The 17691-nt window shown below is 35.2% G+C and overlaps 2 protein-coding genes and 1 long non-coding RNA gene across 3 annotated transcripts; 2 read left to right on the top strand and 1 right to left on the bottom strand.

Moving 5' to 3' along the window:
* Positions 1-158: 158 nt before the first annotated feature.
* LOC113498180 lies at positions 159-6322 on the top strand. The gene is made up of 7 exons (XM_026878122.1): positions 159-387; positions 473-2033; positions 2392-2513; positions 3323-3465; positions 3771-3927; positions 4875-4980; positions 5832-6322. Exons 1-7 carry the CDS (start codon positions 159-161, stop codon positions 5887-5889), a joined length of 2376 nt encoding a protein of 791 aa, XP_026733923.1. The 3' UTR covers positions 5890-6322.
* A 3513-nt stretch (positions 6323-9835) lies between these two features.
* LOC113498140 lies at positions 9836-12077 on the bottom strand. Its single transcript, XM_026878080.1, has 7 exons — positions 12064-12077; positions 11885-11948; positions 11525-11675; positions 11294-11344; positions 10908-10992; positions 10272-10349; positions 9836-9897 (listed from the first exon to the last, which is right to left on the bottom strand). The coding sequence occupies exons 2-7, from the start codon at positions 11946-11948 to the stop codon at positions 9865-9867; spliced, it is 462 nt and encodes a 153-aa protein (XP_026733881.1). The 5' UTR covers positions 12064-12077; the 3' UTR covers positions 9836-9864.
* A 2098-nt stretch (positions 12078-14175) lies between these two features.
* Positions 14176-16882, top strand: LOC113498351. Its single transcript, XR_003400985.1, has 3 exons — positions 14176-14561; positions 14662-15009; positions 15687-16882. It is a non-coding gene; the product is annotated as an uncharacterized LOC113498351 (long non-coding RNA).
* Positions 16883-17691: the final 809 nt, after the last annotated feature.

Raw genomic sequence — 17691 nt, 5'->3', positions numbered from 1 at the left:
CTGTAGTAAAGACACCGGATTCACAACTAGACAGTAAACAAACTTCCACATCTAGTCTTCAAACACATGACCATATTTCTACTCCCCATACGCCTTTATCTGCACCAAGCCAAAGTTCTCTTTCTACCGACAATGGACGAGAATACGTTTTAGATGATATGTATGACATATCAGAAACTCCAGAACTGCGGTCAGATCTTGCTGAAACAAGTAGGTCAGAACTTCTTATTACGACCGAGGAAAAAACGATGCACACCTATGAAAAAGAACAAGAGTCACCTACTAGCGATGAATTTGAAATGGTAGATAAACCAAGCGAAATGGATGACTTTGTAGTAATTGAAGAAGTAGCCAAAGAGGCACAAGAAACAGATCCTGAAGGAAAAAGTGTTCAAATCAAAATGCAAAAGTTTGAAAAACGACACGATACCGAAATAGAAGAATATTTATCAAAAAACTTCCAAAAAACAAGAAAGTACCAGCAGCGCATCGGGTTCTTTGTCCGATGATGAACTGCTGCAATATGAACTTGAACAAAAGAAACTGGCTGCTCAAGAATTAGCAGAAATCGAAGCAGGTAGAAGATGGATACAAATGCAGTTTGAAGGTGATCCCCGGTATGACTACGAAAGAGTACCATTAGAAGACATTAAGGAAGAAGAAATGACTGATTTTGATGCAAGCAGGATTGGTAGTTTAACGTCTCAAAAAGAATCGATTGGCAGCTACGGTAGTTTTAGGAACTCTTATGGAAGCCTTTCTGAGTCCGAAATGGCATCAAGGATTAGATTTAGAGTGAAAGGTGATAATGACGATATCTCCATCAGCTCATTACAAGAGTTCGAAAATCTTGAAAGGGCTTTAATGGAACAGTACCAACAACACTCTTCATCGTCACAGGATTCACTTAACGGGTCTTTACCAAGGCGTTACATATTAAGTAAGAGTCAAGGTGACGACATATCGGTGTCTAGCTTGAAGGAATTCGAAGGGCTAGAATCTGCTTGTCTGGAAGCTTTAAAAGCTGAAATTCTAGCCAAGCAAAAAGAAGCTCTGCTTATGGCAGATCCGAAAGAAGTAAGTGGTTATTTCTTGGAAAAAGAAAAAGGTCTACAGTGCAGCAGTTCAGAAAGCAGTCCTCCTCAGAAAGGAGGCAGTCCCAGTCAAAAAGGAGGTAGTCCTTCCCAGAAAGTAGGCAGCTACGGCAGTCCATCACAAAAGATTTTAACAGAATCCGCAAGTATTAGAAAGTTGATTGATCAACAAATGGCAATTGAACAGAAGCTTCAGCAACAAGTAACACCCAAAGTTATCACTGTAAAGAAGTTTGATGATAGAGGTGCATTCTTTGTGCCTGAACCTGAGCCTGGAACTTCAGAATCAGAACCTGAACCACAAGCTGAAGTAACAGAGGAATGCAAAAAGTCCTCGTCATTTGTGTGCGCAGCCGCTCCTAGTGACGGATCAGCTGAATCAATACCAGGAGACTGCGAAGAAATGATGAAAATTTTAGATCAAGAAGAAAAATCAAAGCAAAGTCAAAGTCAAGCAGTAACTAGAACATTTACTGATGGAGGCGTAATAGAAGTTGTAAGAACGACTACAGTTATCCAACAACGGTTTGTCGATGGAAAGAAAGTTTCTGAAACTGTGAGCAGTACTGACGGAGATGGGGCAGTTGATATACCCTCAAGACCGAGACAATTAGAGGAAAGTGCTATGTCTTACGGTTCCGAAATGTCCTCATCTATAACATCACAGCCTTCAGAGATGGATAGTTTGATGACTGTGCTAGATAGGCATGTGGAGGGGGAAGTGGTGACGGTGACGCGGCAGACAATAACAATGACTGATAAACCTGAGGAGTTGGAACTATCTCGGGAAGGGAGCATGGTCCGTGAGCTGTCGCCCTCCTCGGGGAGATCGATAGCTCATAGTGTAATCTCGTTTTCCGGTAAACAATTTACAGATCCCGCGAGTGGCTCTTGGAGTGGCCAGGACGAGGATATGAGCTCGTCTGGAAGCTTTAGTCGGTAAGTTTTAATCATGCATACTAAAAGGTAATCTGTTATAAAATTTGTATATTTGATCATAGCACGAATTAGTGAGAAATTGAATAAATGCCAATTCTTAGTTTTTGCGTCATCAGTTTAGGATATATACAGAGGTACAGTTTTAGCATATAAACTAAAATCATTTTAAAAACGAGACAAAAGTTATATTTTATAGCCTTAAACTTTAATTAATATCTAATTAACAAATATTAAATAATAAATATTAATATTTTTTTTGTGATAACAATAGATAATTGACTGAGAAAACTGAAACATTTTAGTTCAATTTCAAATATTTAACATGCAGATCAAGTATTTACATTAGTGTTTTATCCAGGGCTCGCGCGGACTTAATGCTAGGCAGCACGGATAGCTTGGAAGCTACCAGTTCTAACGCTACCCGAGCGACCTACAACTATGAGGTCGACACCCCTATGACGGGAAGCCTCACTTCTGGAGGTAAGTGTTCCATAGTATTTTCAGATTTTTCAAATTTCCCAAAAAATGTCTGAGCTCTGATAGATGTTTGAACAAAATTGGATGAAAGGAAACCAGCCGAAATTCTTGTAAGTCATATTGTTGAAACAAAACCAAGCATAAAAATTAAATATTTGTAAATGCCTTCTTGCCACTGTGGCATATATTAACTGTGAAGTAAGATCAGTGGTAGCTTCGCTTAATACTTATGTATGCGCTAAAACAATAAAAAAGTATTAAATATTATATCATATGTTAAGTAGATGTAATATCAAAGCTCTGACTTTATTTTTTAGTACAACCAACTAGCCTGAATTATCTTTCATTCTTATGCCTAGCTCTATCATTGGCTTATGTATGCCTTAATGATAAATACTAACTAAAAATACAGCCTGGATTTATTATTATTACTTGTGCATTTATTTACTTACCATCTGTACTTATAAATAATATTCATGCCTGCCTGCTATCATTGTTAAAATTAGCATGGCCTTAATTTGTAATCTCTTTGTATTTTACAGAAAAGTTTGGCTCTCATCCTCGCTTTTATTTTTAAATATTTTATCAATTTATATAAATTTTCTCAAAATATAGTCATTTGTCTTTCAAAATAAAATTCCAACGGTTGATAAATAAGAATTGACACAGACATAACCTGTTGGATAGATGGCAAATAATTTTGAGAAAATCTTTTTTATTTTGGATGATATTTATTGTTTATATTATTTATACTCATTGCTGCCCCACCGAGCTTGATACTAATCAGAAAGATAACAGCGGTGCCCCTCCAGGATCGAACACCATGGTCTCATCATTGGACACACTGGACCCTATCACCGCAGTGCAAATGGAAAGTTTAGAACATCAGTCCACTAGTGAACATTATTCCCATGATTACGAAGTACAAGAACCGGATTCTGATACTGAACGATTGGTAAGTGACTTCAAATTAATAGACGCAGACGTTGAAGATTGGCAGAAAATCGAGACAAAGAAAGTTATGACCAAGCATAACTACACAAACTAAACTAAATCGAAGCATGCGCTACAAAAATTACAAATCTCACTTTTCAATCATGATCGTCCTTGACATTTCTATACTAATGAAACACTCAAAAAACATTACCTCCCTTCTAATATGAGCAGGAATTAAGAAATAGCACACAAAGAAGAACGAATAAATAAAGTAGAAAAAGAATAAGAAGCAATATTTGACGAATTCGTTAATCTAATTAACAGGAACTGGATAGCCGAACACCTCGAGCAAAAGAACGCACTATAATGTTTGACAGCACTGATACCTTGAGTGCTGTCAGTGGTGATGGATCTGTGAAGGAAGCTGCCGTGGAGACACCAGCACCAACCTTCTACATTGGGGACACTCCCATTACAAGAGGTAAGAATTTTAACGCATTAGATAATAACGTTATAGAGTTCATATTTCTATGCTATTTAACAACTTGAACTTGTACGGATTTTACATGTCAGACTATGATGATAGAGGCCTAAAATCTAATTGATAACGAAATTGATTGCACGGATAGTCGAGTGCTTGAAGTCAACTAGCCAAACGCACTATACGCGACATGGCGCGGGTTCGCTCCCCGCATAGGATAAGCATTTGTTGAAATGAAACAACCTTTATTACAGGTACAGGTAACCTTTGCAGGTTTCGAAACGTCGGGAACAAAAATCCAAAATTAAACCGCCATAAAATCTGTAAAAGTAGTTTCATTTCAAAGTCTAACATTCGTGTAAACCTAAAAAACCACTATTATAAGCATTTGTGTCATCTACGAATGCTTGTCCTGAGTCTGAGTGTCTTTGTGCATGTGACTGTAATGTTTGTGAAACCGCTGCCACGCGAAATTAAATTCCTTAAAGCGAGAAAAGATTTAAAAAATGCTCAGATTGTAACTACTTACTTACAATCTATCTATCATACACGGTGATTTCATGTGTCCGGCGTTAAATACCCCTAGGCGCGATTATTATTTTTCTATCATCAACTAAGATAATAAGTACGAAGAAAAAATTTTACAAGAGAATTCTGAAAATACTCTTAAAAATGATAAAAACGCCGCCGCCCGCGCCCCTCACCATTGTTACAAAGATCGGACCGCGCTCGCAACAGAGCTGTGTTTCTAAAAACTACGAATTGCATCATAATATTGAAAAAAATATGCATTTTAAATTTATTCAAATCTCATAAATACCTATTTTTTTATCATGAACGTGTTGTAGTCATTGGATACATGAACTGGGCTGCTTTTGTAAGACGACAAAAATATCACGGTGTATAATCTAAACCTACGTATTTGTTATAAACTTGTAACCTTCTAGGAGAACGACGTGAAGACGACGATGGTCAACCAGCATTGTCTGGAAGTGCGCCCGCGTCACTCCCACCTGCCACACAACCCTCGCCGCCTATACCTGCTCAAAGAAGGTAATGATTACAATTTCCATACACTTCCATACATCCTACAATCTCTAGAACTTTATTCATATGATGAAATGTACAGTCATTGTTAAATTCACAGTCAAAATGGTCATATGCCTTTATATTATTTTACTTTTCAACTTATTTTGCGTCATAAGTACTATCGTATACTTCTTCAAACTTTACACTTGCTAAAACCTTTCTTTTTTGCATTTATACTTTTGCTTTGTCTTTTTTATCATAAGCTTTTTCATTTATTTTGTCATTAAATACAAAATCGGTGATACTTGCTAATTTATTTGTGTTATCTATAAATAAATTAAATTTTCTAAATGTACCTACTAAATTAAAATATATTACCATTGCAGCTGCTATTGTTTAAGTCACTCTCAAGATAGGCTCGGCAAATAGGTACACTACTTTCTATGGTATTGCTTTTTATAATGATTTGCTTTATACATGAACATCACCATTATAATCATAGTATTATGGTTTATTTTGCTTTGTTCTGAACATTATTTATTTATTATAATTTATTGTGTTATGGCTGTCTCGGGTATTTAAATAGCATGTAGTGAAGGGTGTGTTTTTTCAAAAGTGTTTAAGATTTTGTTGTTAACTAGCTCAGTAGTGATCACTAAATTTTTGGAATTGTTGAAGGGGTAAGCTAGTACCTTCACATTAATAATTTCATACTTTAAAGTGCTTTGACACAAAAATCACAAATAATGGTAGATTAATGATCACCACTTGAGTTCAAAAAGAGTAGTTGTTAAATAGAGGCAGATGTTATGTACTGTCATCTACATCACATCAGAATTGAATAAATGTAAATTGTTATTAACATTTATTTTCAGGTCATTATCGATGCTTGCGAAATCGCCTCCATCCAGCCTCGACGAAACCAAGAAGTAAAACAATTTCTAACTAGGCTAGCACAACAAAATGTGCTTAGAATCACGCATGACTCACAATTTCTTTAAAGTTCCTAGCATTTTGTAAATTCTTATACCTAATTCTTGCTTAGGCAATGATGCACAGGCTAATAATTTGATTAACAAAAATATACTTATTAATGAAACTGATTTGACAGATAATAAACTTGACGGTAATGAACATCTAGACAATCAATTGACACATGTCATAAAATTATAAGACAAGACATATAATCATCATATGATAGTGATAGAACTATAAATGATGCTATAATTAATATAATGAACAAAAACTATGATTGTAATTTTTGATTCCGGCTATGACTATAGAAAGTAAATCCATTGTTTTAAGACCAGCGAGCTTTATGCTCTCAATACCCTAAATGAAAGAAAAATTGTTTCAGTACAGACACTGTAAAATTTTGACAAGACACTTGACTTGAAAAACGTGTTGACATTATCTATTAAAACTTGTTCAAAGTAAATGAATTTGAGATTAACTATAATATAACCATACTAATAATACCTTCCAGCGTAGACAACTCTATGACTCTGTATAAAGCGTCTAATGTGATATCTAATCTACAAACTAAACTGACTCTTATAGCTCTCGCAGTAAGTCCTAAAACTGAATAGTCGACTTCTCATTGTAACTAAAGATCATCGGTATATATGGAGAGTGTTTGATCAAACATTTGCCATATATACGGAACATTTTGGATAATATTTTGGTACTCAACTTTTGTACTAAACCGTCGGAAACGACATGGTCCATCTTACTTGACCTATAACCCATAGCTTAGCTTTAGACATCAATATGCTTACTCATGATGTTGAAAGTGTAGAAATATTAACTATTTTATAAGTAAAAAATAAGTAGGTTTCTGATGGATTTTGATAACGCATTGATTAACATTGGGAATTCTGTTCACGTGAATAGTCAAAAGATAAGATCTCTGTACTTGATTCTTGCACAATTTCTTATGTAAGTAGTTAGATAGGGATACAATATAGTATAAGTGTTTCTTGTTTTGCGGCCAACTGGATTTCGTTAGCTATCGCTAAGACGAGATTGAATGGGATCAGCGTGGGATTGGAAGGTTCTATCCTATTTTCTATTTTGATATTCATATTTAAATTAAGGATTCTAAAAATCCTTTTCTTATTCAGTTAGATTAGCTATTTTTACTGTAACGTGTCTAGTCATTTTGCTTTGTTTTAGATCGTGAGATCTCTTAGGTCTTAGGGTTGATATACAATGTCATGTTTCGTTTGATTTAGATTAATTATATCTTTTTTTAATTACTTGACGTACGTTCTAGTCATTTTAGCTTTTAGGGATCTTGAGTTGGAAATATTATTTATAGTTGTTGCTAATTTTGTACTGTTCGTTAGATTAAGATATTGTATGTAGTTAAGAATTGTATTAACATTTATATGGAGACAGATTACAAGTTTAGTTCTAATGAAAAGAACGAGTTAATTTTGTGAATGTGTCTCCATATTAACAAAACTTTCAGTTGGTCGCAAAGAAAGTCGTCAGTTAGAAAAATTAAACGGGCTTGCTCACTTCCAAAAGTTTATTATAATCGACTACGTAAGAATTATATATTAATTACAATTTGTATGGAAACTTAGGTTCGGACTGTATCATGTTTTGTATGAAGATTAGAAAGGTGTTCAAACCAAGGAACGATTTACGACTCTCTATGACGTAATCAAGTGTCGTATGTTTAAGTAGTTTGATACCTAGGGAACCTACTACCATCTCATAAGCTAAGACTGTAGCAGTTGTGGGAGAGAGACAGCGTTCTATTTCTACATGCGTGCTGTCTCGCTTCCTCTTAGGACGTGGTGGTAGGACCTTGATAGAGATAATGTCGGTTCTATTGGCTAACTATCAGATAGTCGTGTAATGGGAAGAGACTGAAGATGACATGCTAGAACTTGCTTAGCTGGTATAACGCGAGGCTGATCTAAGCAAATGATTTCATATCGGCTCTGGAAGTCCCCTGATCTAGTCTTAAGAGTCGCTTGAATCTATTAATGAATAGTTCAATTTTTTTAAGTCTGTGTGCTTCGAATATTGATGTTAAGGTTTTAAGGCTAGACAAAAGCTGCTGCGCTACGATATTAAGTTTCAAAAAGAACAATTACGTTGCAATGTTTAATTGTTTCACGTTGTATTTGTAATATTGCTGAATATTCTATCGATTAAATAATTATTGAATATTAAATAAAAACGCTATGTCTCATATTTATTTGGTGTGTTTTATTTTTGGTATATTCTTTATTATCCTTTTAGCAGTGAGAACTTAAGGTGATTGGTGAATTCCAAATGCAGGGGCGGAGGCAGGAGTATGTGTTTTGTAGGAACTAGTACATTCGCAAAACGTTTAATTTCTTCATGCTAGCCCTGCACACACAAATTATTAATTGATCTCATTGCACACAAAGCCTCCAAATTAACCATACAATTTCAAAAGGAAAATAAAACACACAGTTTCTAACTATAGTTTATTAACAAAAATATAAAAAAGTTCTTAACGAAAAAATACAAAACAATAAGTCCTCGTAAATTACATTGTGTTGTAATAATGACGTAGAGCCAACTTTAACCAAGACTCGTTCGGCCCCTAGACCAGTAAAATCCGCAAGCGTTGATGCCAATTATAAAGTGGTCAAATTTAAAGAATTGATCTGATACAACTTTCTGTGATGTAATTTCAATATATTTGAGCGATTGCTGACATCGTCAACACTTGCAGACTCTTATGTTATTTGTCTAAATAGACTTGTTTAATCTTTAAATTGATAAACAGTGTTATTTTAAAGACAAAGGCCACATACTGTTGTCATCATTCATCATTGGCCTAGCTTTTTCCCAACTATGTTGGGGTCGGCTACCAGTCCAACCGGTTTCAGCTAAAGTACCAGTGTTTTACAAGGAGCGACTGCCTATCTGACCTCCTCAACCCAGTTACCTGGGCAACACGATACCCCTTGGTTAGACTGACTGGCCACAATACTGTTGTATACATATTAAAAGGTGGAATACGTTAGTTCAAATATTGTCTTTACCAAAATCTAAAGGTCTGTTTCTAATGCCCGACTAGTTTCAAAAAGGTACAAGATCGGAATCCATTTTTATTTTATTGATTCTATTTTTATATTCAATTGATTTATAATTTAAAATTTAATTTGTTATTGCTGTCTATTTTTAAATTAACAATGTTTTTCTTAAAGCAAGGTTTGTGAATGTAGGTACAATTGGATATTTTTTCACCTTTTATCCAGTTACACTTGTCCCGGTTTCTGGAAGGCTGGTCAATATTAAAAGTAGTAAATTTAGTCAAAATTCAAGTCAAGTACTGTCACATTGTTAGTCTTAATACAATCAAAGTCGGATAGATCATTAGCCTTTCAGTAACCGGAAAGTTTGTCTTGCAATGAAAATTCTTCAAATAAGAAATCATTTTTATCGAATATACTAACCTTTACATCATATGATTTCTTAATCAAATTATTTTCATTAATAATAAAACTTAAAAACTAAAAAATGCTTACACTTACTATGGCATTTTAATAATAATTTCTTAATTGCTCTTATGATGGGATAACAAATTGAAAATAAGCATTTAATTAAAGAATAAATAAGTTAAATAAATTAGATAAGTCTTTACTTTGGTGGTAAAAATACACGCCTCATGAAATTTCTTGTTTAATTGACAATCGTAGTATTATTAACATACCCAACCTACTTGGCAATCGTAACACGTTAAAATTAAAATAATCCTTTTTTTTTTAATTAAAATGAGAAAACGCGTTGATATAATTATTTTTTGACTGGGAGTAAACAGAAAAGCTTCTACAAAGGTATCATGAGTAAAAAAGTATAAAAGGTAAGTTAATTAATGCGATTATTCTTCAATGTATGACTTGATCTTGATTGTCGTCACAGGGAATCGAACTCCGACACGTCACTTGTCTGGAAATAACATAGAAACTTCGTGATGTTAGTCTGTAAGGTATATGTCTATGGGCCTTAGTAGCCTGATAATAAAATGATTTATTGTTATAATATTTTTAACGGAAAGAAAATCGTTAAATCCCGATGAGTCAAGAGCTTCAAAGCAAGAGCAAGAGTCAACCTTTCTAGCCAACTACGTGAACACACAAACGTATTTTATATTTATAACAAAAGAAAAAAATAAAAATAATCAACTCTATTTCACAAGTCGTAAGTTGAATTAAAGATTCTACAGTGTACTTAGAACATCTCAAATATTTAAAAATATTCCCAAAAAGAGTGTCAAGGTACAAACTACAAGAGGGAGAAAAATGATAGTGTGTGGTACCCACAAGGTCTGGTTTGTAGAGGTGAACGTGCGGCAGAAGGAAGGTGGAGCCAAGGTCCCGCTCAGCCATCGTGTTAGCCTCCTGGGGACATGCAAGAGTGTCAGTAAAGAGGTGAGAGGCAAGTGCTGTACTAAGAGACATGTGTGGAAGAGAGACGAAGCTACATCACTCTAGACCGTTTTACTTTAGAGGTGGTGCTTAATATGAAATATACGATGAGTTTGAGCTCATCCCTGTCTTATTGACTTACAAGGATAAGGAGTGGATTGGAGAAACGTGTGCTGCAGTTCTTTGGGTTTTAATTGAAAAGACTCATTTTATATGTGATTGTCAACATTCTTCAGCAATGGATGCATAAACAAAAGAGGTAGATTTGAATGTAACTTTTTTTTAGAAAATTACGTTTTTGTCCAAAACTATGTATATTTTTATATTCACACAATATTATCATGCTGGTGCAAAACGTGTTTTAGTGCAGTATAAATATTCTAACCCAATTCAATTTGTTCTAAAGAAAATTTACAAACTAATTGTTGAAACAGGATGACCATAAAATAAAAGCGAGACAAAATCAAAAACACAAATTTATAAGGAAAGGTGGTTTTTGATAGATGAGGTATAAGATTCAGTTAGGAGTACCTGGTGTGTTAGTCGTGTTGATGAAGCTGCTCTCCCGGTGCTGGCTGGTAGAGTTCCACCAACAGATCTAGCTTCTGACAGAGTCCTGAATGATACAGATGAGAATTAAGATAGTGTAGTTGAATCTATAGATTTGAAAGGGATGGGACTTATACTAGTGGACAATAAGGACAAAATGATGACGATTGAATAATGTCATGATATCTTGTTAATCCTGATGGACTTATACAAGAAAAAAATTGTCTTAAGTGACTTTCTCAGGTCATTTGACATTGAATACAAGCGTTAGAATTTCCAAGTAAATTCAATTGAGAGGGAACTTTGGGGTCGATTTTAATTGGAAAAACCTGTCTATAGGCTTTTTGTTCTTATCATCTACCACTTACAGTTCCCCTAATCTTCTTTCAGCGTCTGTCCATTCAGATAAATCTTCTTGACTGGAATTGAAAACATTAACTCAAATTAGTGTTGCAACATTCTTGATTTTTTAGAAATCGATTGTATACTTACCAATTTTCGATTTATTGCGCCTAAAAGACACATCATTACCTAGTGATTCTTTATTTTCATAATATATTTTACAAAATGCAATATTCTTAAATTTTCTTTTACATTACCTATAAGATTTCCTCAATGTATCGAAACGTGATAATTCAGCCTCTAGGTCTCCCTTGTTGACTGAAGACATATCATCCCGATCGTCTTTCATAGCTGCTTCATCAGGCCTTATTGTAGTCGAGACTTTGAAACCAGCTGATACTAAAGCTCCTAAAACATTATATTAATTAGTTCTTTTATTATTAATATTTCCTTTAAAAAAACGTCTTCTTTTTAAGGAGATTAACCTTTGTTTTATGGTGGTTTTCATCATCCGTGAGGTGGATGTATGTGAAATCCTTGTTTGTGTGTGGGAGTCATTATCTTTATTAAGCCGACATCAAAATAAAATAAGGTTTCTCAACAAGCTTGTCACTTACCTTGCTTATTATGTCTGTCTTTGTTGGCACTGTACGAAGATTCTAAGCTATGTTTGCGTCTCATCTGTAAGAGAAACAAATTTGTAATGTTAGCTAAAATATTTTGAACTGAGGTTTTTTTTACCGCCGTACTATTTTGTATAGGCTACAACATCCTCAAGTTCCTTGCTTAATCTCACCTCATCATTGGTGTTTGTTGTTTGTCTGAAGCACACTGTCCAATACTACACGGAAAGAAGTACACCTGTGTATGCATGCTTTCTTGACCTCTCCAAGGCATTTGACCTTGTGTCGTATGACTTGTTATGGGAGAAACTCAAGAAAACCCGCGTGCCTACACAGGTACAACGGATTTTTCATTTCTGGTACCAAAACCAGAATAATTATGTAAGGTGGGCAAATGCCTTCTCGGACACGTACAGGTTGGAGTGCGGGGTGAGACAAGGTGGTTTGAGTTCTCCTAGGCTCTTCAACTTGTACGTGAATGAGCTTATAGTTGGGCTCAGCAGCACACGAGTGGGATGCTGGATTGACAACATTTGTATGAACAACTTTAGTTACGCAGACGACATGGTGCTGCTGACCCCAACTGTAAGTGCAATGAGGCAGTTGCTTGCAATATGTGAAACATATAGCATTCAGCATGGATTGATGTACAATGCTAAGAAGAGCGAGTACATGGTTTTCAAGGCCCCCGGTAAATGTACATTGAATGTGCCCGCAATAAAGCTAAATGGCATTGAACTAAAGCGGGTAGAAAAGTTTAAATATCTTGGACATTACGTTACAGAGGACCTTGAGGACCAGGTTGACATAGAACGGGAACGTAGGGCATTGGCGGTTAGAAGTAATATGCTGGCCCGCAGGTTTGTGCGTTGTAGTAAACAAGTTAAAGTCACTCTATTTAAAGCCTACTGTCAGACTTTCTACACGTGCAGCCTGTGGTTCAGATATACGCAGAGGACGCTCAATGCCTTACGTGTCCAATATAACAACGGGTTTAGGATGTTGTTGGGGTTGCCCCGTTTTTGCAGTGCCTCCGGTATGTTTGCGGAAGCCAGGGTAGACGGCTTCCACGCGGTAATACGCAAGCGGCTCGTATCACTACTGAGCAGGGTCAGGAGCAGCACCAACAGCATCCTGCAGGTTATTGCGGAAAAGCAGGACTCAGACATCCTGAAAGCATTTATACGCGCACAAATTTTACTATAAATCTTATTATTTTGTAATTATGTATGGACATTGTTCTGAAATAAAGATTATTATTATTATTATTATTATTAGTATTATCAAGTTGCTAATAGATGGCGTGTATTTTACAACTGAAGCGACATCTATTGGAGAGATAATTCAACAGACAAAAACGATAGATGGCGCTTTAACAAGTGATTTAGTTGTAATAATAAAACAATAGGTGGCGTTGTACGTAGCTCAACAATAAAAAGCAAGTTTATATGTTATGGAAAAATGGAGCCACCATTACATTTATAAATATTTTTGTTTTAGTCCTTTTAGAATATAATAGTGTTGTTTCTTGTCACTAAACAAGCGTAACGTCAATCCTGAGTGCATGAAATCCGATCAGTCATGGCAAATTGCTACGAAGCTGCTCAAATCTTGAATAAGTACCAATCATGATAATCGGTTGAAATTATTGAGCTGCAGCCGCATTTTGTTCACACGGTGCCAAGGGGATAAATACACTTCTTTCTTTTCTTTAATTTAGACTCTTATAGTGATTTCACTTCAATATTTCAAACAAATTAAAACCAGTAGATAGGTACAATATGTTACTTCCTATCGTGTTAGGTATGTCTGTATCAAATATTCTTCAGTAATTTAAAAGAATGGCCAAAAGTCAATTATCGATTTAGTCAAACTCATGCATGAAAATCAAAAGCAGTTCAGTCATAGTCAAACATGGTCGGGATTATAATATCTAATATCAAACTATCTGACTGCATAGTACTACATACTACATACCTACTATAACTATTCAACAAAACTACAAACTTACAATATTTATTACATGTGCTATATCAATAAAAACAATATCAAACATACACGCTACAATTTATGACCAATTGACCAATCAATCATTCTTTTCACACAGCACGCGCGATTCACTAATCAAAATCGTAAAATAAGACGCAACTGCCCATCTATAAGCCATAAAACGGAAAAATTCACATGCACCATTGAATAATTCCAATTCGAACAACGAATGATGGGCCAAACCAAGACAGGTTTGCGGTGGCAAGCAATTATTCAGTCAAAATTCACTCATTGATCTGTGGCACGGTGGCAGAATGGTTGCGTGCCTTTGCATTTCGAAAATCGAGAATATCTTACCATAAACATGGCTGACGATTTCGCGCGAAGCAAACTGTCAAAGTTATGGAGCTGTTAAGAGGTTACAATTTTAACTGTACTAATTAAACTTGCGTGTGTATTTAAATGATACGTTGTGAAAATAAATTGTATGTCTGTCACATAGTTAATTTAAGCGATGGATAATAAATTAAATATGCTGTCAATGTGTCTTGAACTGAACAGCTGTAGCGGATTGGCTGATAAACTGCATTTGCATTACATAGTATCTGCTTTAGGAATGGGTAAACTAGTTGTCAGGCCTATCTGAAACACTTTCACTAAGTCGACATTTATTGCTATTAGAGTAAGCAAAACAGCTGGACACTTCTGTTTATGTATTTTATTAAGCATGATAAGGTTTTGCAGTTTTATTTTGACACTGTTCATTTTTGTTTTGTTCCCAGAAACATGTACGCGCTGTATCCGGTTGTTAAGGGGAGAGAGTGTAAGAAGATGACGACTAAAGGCCTCTGTACGAAAAGCAAAGTAGTAATTTCTTTTTTTACAGCTATTGCGTATTTACGTATTTTGTGTACAATATGCATAGGTAGTAATAGGTACTTAATGTCTATAATACTTTACATTTTATTTGTCAAGTTTCATGCCTAGCGCTTAGGTACGTTGCTGTTATTGAACATTGTTTTTTTAGTTACAGTCAGTTTATTTAGATACGGATTGACCTATCACTTAACTATGTCACCTTTTCAGGTTTTAAAGAGTTTCAAACAACCATAATTATATCGGTCAATCTGGTAAGTTTGTTGCTCCGTATGTTCTCCCGCAGAAGAGCATTAAGGCAGATTGAAGGGACGGCCAATCTAGATGCAATCCAGTATATTCTGACTGTAAAAAAACGCCACGCCAAGAATTTGATTTTGAGTATCTTAACACCATTATACCAATATAACGCCATCCATTATTATTCCACATTAATGTAACACAAATCAATGCAAGTAAATATAATCTTAACAAATACATGTCCGCGAATACTTCAGCTAAACAGCTAGTTAGTTGAGACACCTACCACTGTCTCTCAAAATAAAATATCGCGTGTGCGAAAGAGAGACAGCACTATACGCTGTGTATATCGCTGTCTCGCTTATACAACAGCAATAATATAACTTTAGAAGTTAGTGGTACTCGCTCGGTTGTGTCACGTGGTAACAGATTATAATCGTCGGTAATGCGAGCTGCCGACGGTTAATGAAATCATTGTCGAGGTTCGCCGTAAGGCTTTCGGTTAGCTGTAGACTTTATGTAGCTTGATTTTGAATGATTGTGAATAGGTGGATTTATATTTTGTTGGTTTGAAGATTTTTAGGAGGGTTAAGGGTTTATTTATTGGGTATTTATATATGTTAAAACACAATGTTTTAAAAATGAAGTCATCATGTGCATTATTAATTCGATATTTGCAATGAATCGGCAGGTGGTGCGGTGCGGATCAAGTTTATTGAGTCTAACACTACCTTCTTCCTCGCTCGCGGACGTTGGTATCCATGAGGAATAAATAAATGCACAAAAAAAAAGAAGAAGAAGCACAGCCACGTCCACAAAAGCAACAGTTCAGCTTTCAGGCTATGCTCGAAGAACCCTATTTTACATAACCCTATAGAAAACTGCTGACTTAATATAATACTACCCCCAAAAGCATGACACACTTGACCTATTACCGTGTCCTTTATCACGAAGTACTTTAGTTGAGTTCAAGCCAATTATTTTTAAGCTTAAAGTTTAAGATTCTTAGAAAAGTGCTGGTTCGATGTTATGTTATTTATGAATTTAAATAAACCGCTCAAGTGCAGTTCGGACTCGCAACCCTGGGTTTTGTATTATAAATTGGTCAGCCACATTTTTTACTGTACTAGTAGTGGCTAAAACTTGATTTAATTTGTTTTTATTGTTATTATAGCTTCAACAGAACAACGCCGTCCGTAAATATTTCCAATGTCTAGCTACGACGGTTCTTGAGAGATCAGACAGACGGATAGATCGCGGAGCCTACATAATGGGGATTTTTCAAACTATGTGATTTGATTTTTTTTCGTAACGAATTTTATGATATCAAGTGGTGGGTAGTGTAATTAAAATGATTTTTTTATTTGATTACATATTCTTGAAATATCCCTCAAGTGCAAAGTTCCTCTTTTCCTATCGCCAGAAAAACACCATGAGGACAAGAACACCCCGTGAATCTCAGTGAGGTTCAGTTGGGTCTCAACTAGGTTGTAGTTTTCCCGACTCCAGAAATGTATGCATGTCATTGAAGTCCTTCTAATCTGATGGCGTCCATGGTATACGGAGGAATGAGAACCTGGTGTGAGGATGGAGTTGAGCATAGATGTGAATGGATGGATTGTGCGAAAGAGTTGGTGCAATATGGCTGCAAACAGTTTTCATGGGAGATAATTTTAGATATGAGTTATAGAAGAAGACATGTTGAGTAGATTTAAATTTAATCCAATTGTCATTCATTCATCAGCCATTGTCGAGATATTGTATAGATTAAAAATAAGCCCAAAAGAACTAAGAACCGCCAGATCAGCAATTAGCTTATTACTATTGTTGTACGTCAAATTGTGTAAGTACGTTTAATCCATCAACTTACCTTCTTAAATAGTCAGTTTCATTATTTCATACAACAAAAAAATTATTTTACGTTCATAATTTAGTTACATAAGATATTTAACTTAATCTAGTCTAGTCACCTACCTAGACTTACATCAAACAAATCTGGTTTAAACTTGCACTCTAAACAATTATTTTATTGTGTCGGTAGCGCGTCTAGATAGATTACTAGGTACCGACAGCAATACCATGTAATTGAATGGTAATAAGTACAGACAGAATATCAGTTGAGCAACAAATATAAACTTTACTACAAGATATTAACAAAATAAGTTTATTAGACAGAATTAGTCACGTCTACAAACTTGGTAGCTACTAGAAGTAGCTAGACATAGAACAACAAGGTAATAAAAACTACCTGTATTTAACATTAAAAAGTACCTACATTAAACTACCTACATTAGCACAAAGTCTATTAAGACAAGAAGTATAGAAGTACTAGCTGTTGCCCGCGACTTCGTCCCCGTGGGTAGAAGATATAAGTTATGATTTATACCTGCCCTGTTCTTTTCACATTTTCCATTGTATCTTGTCTCCTATTAGTCGCAGCGTGATGGTTTATAGCCTAAAGCCTTCCTCGATGAATGGTATATTCAACACAAAAAGATTTTTTCAATTTGGACCAGTAGTTCCTGAGATTAGCGCGTTCAAACAAACAAACAAACTCTTCAGCTTTATATATTAGTATAAAGATTAGTATTAGTATTAGTATAGATAAGCTAAGTTTCAAAGTCGTAAAAACTAACAACACAGAGCAACTTAAAAATAAATGAAACTTCAATTAAATTAACACATAACATGTATCA

Source organism: Trichoplusia ni, chromosome 10, assembly GCF_003590095.1.
Source record: "Trichoplusia ni isolate ovarian cell line Hi5 chromosome 10, tn1, whole genome shotgun sequence".
Taxonomy (NCBI): domain Eukaryota; kingdom Metazoa; phylum Arthropoda; class Insecta; order Lepidoptera; family Noctuidae; genus Trichoplusia; species Trichoplusia ni.
This window is presented reverse-complemented; position numbering and strand designations above follow the sequence as displayed.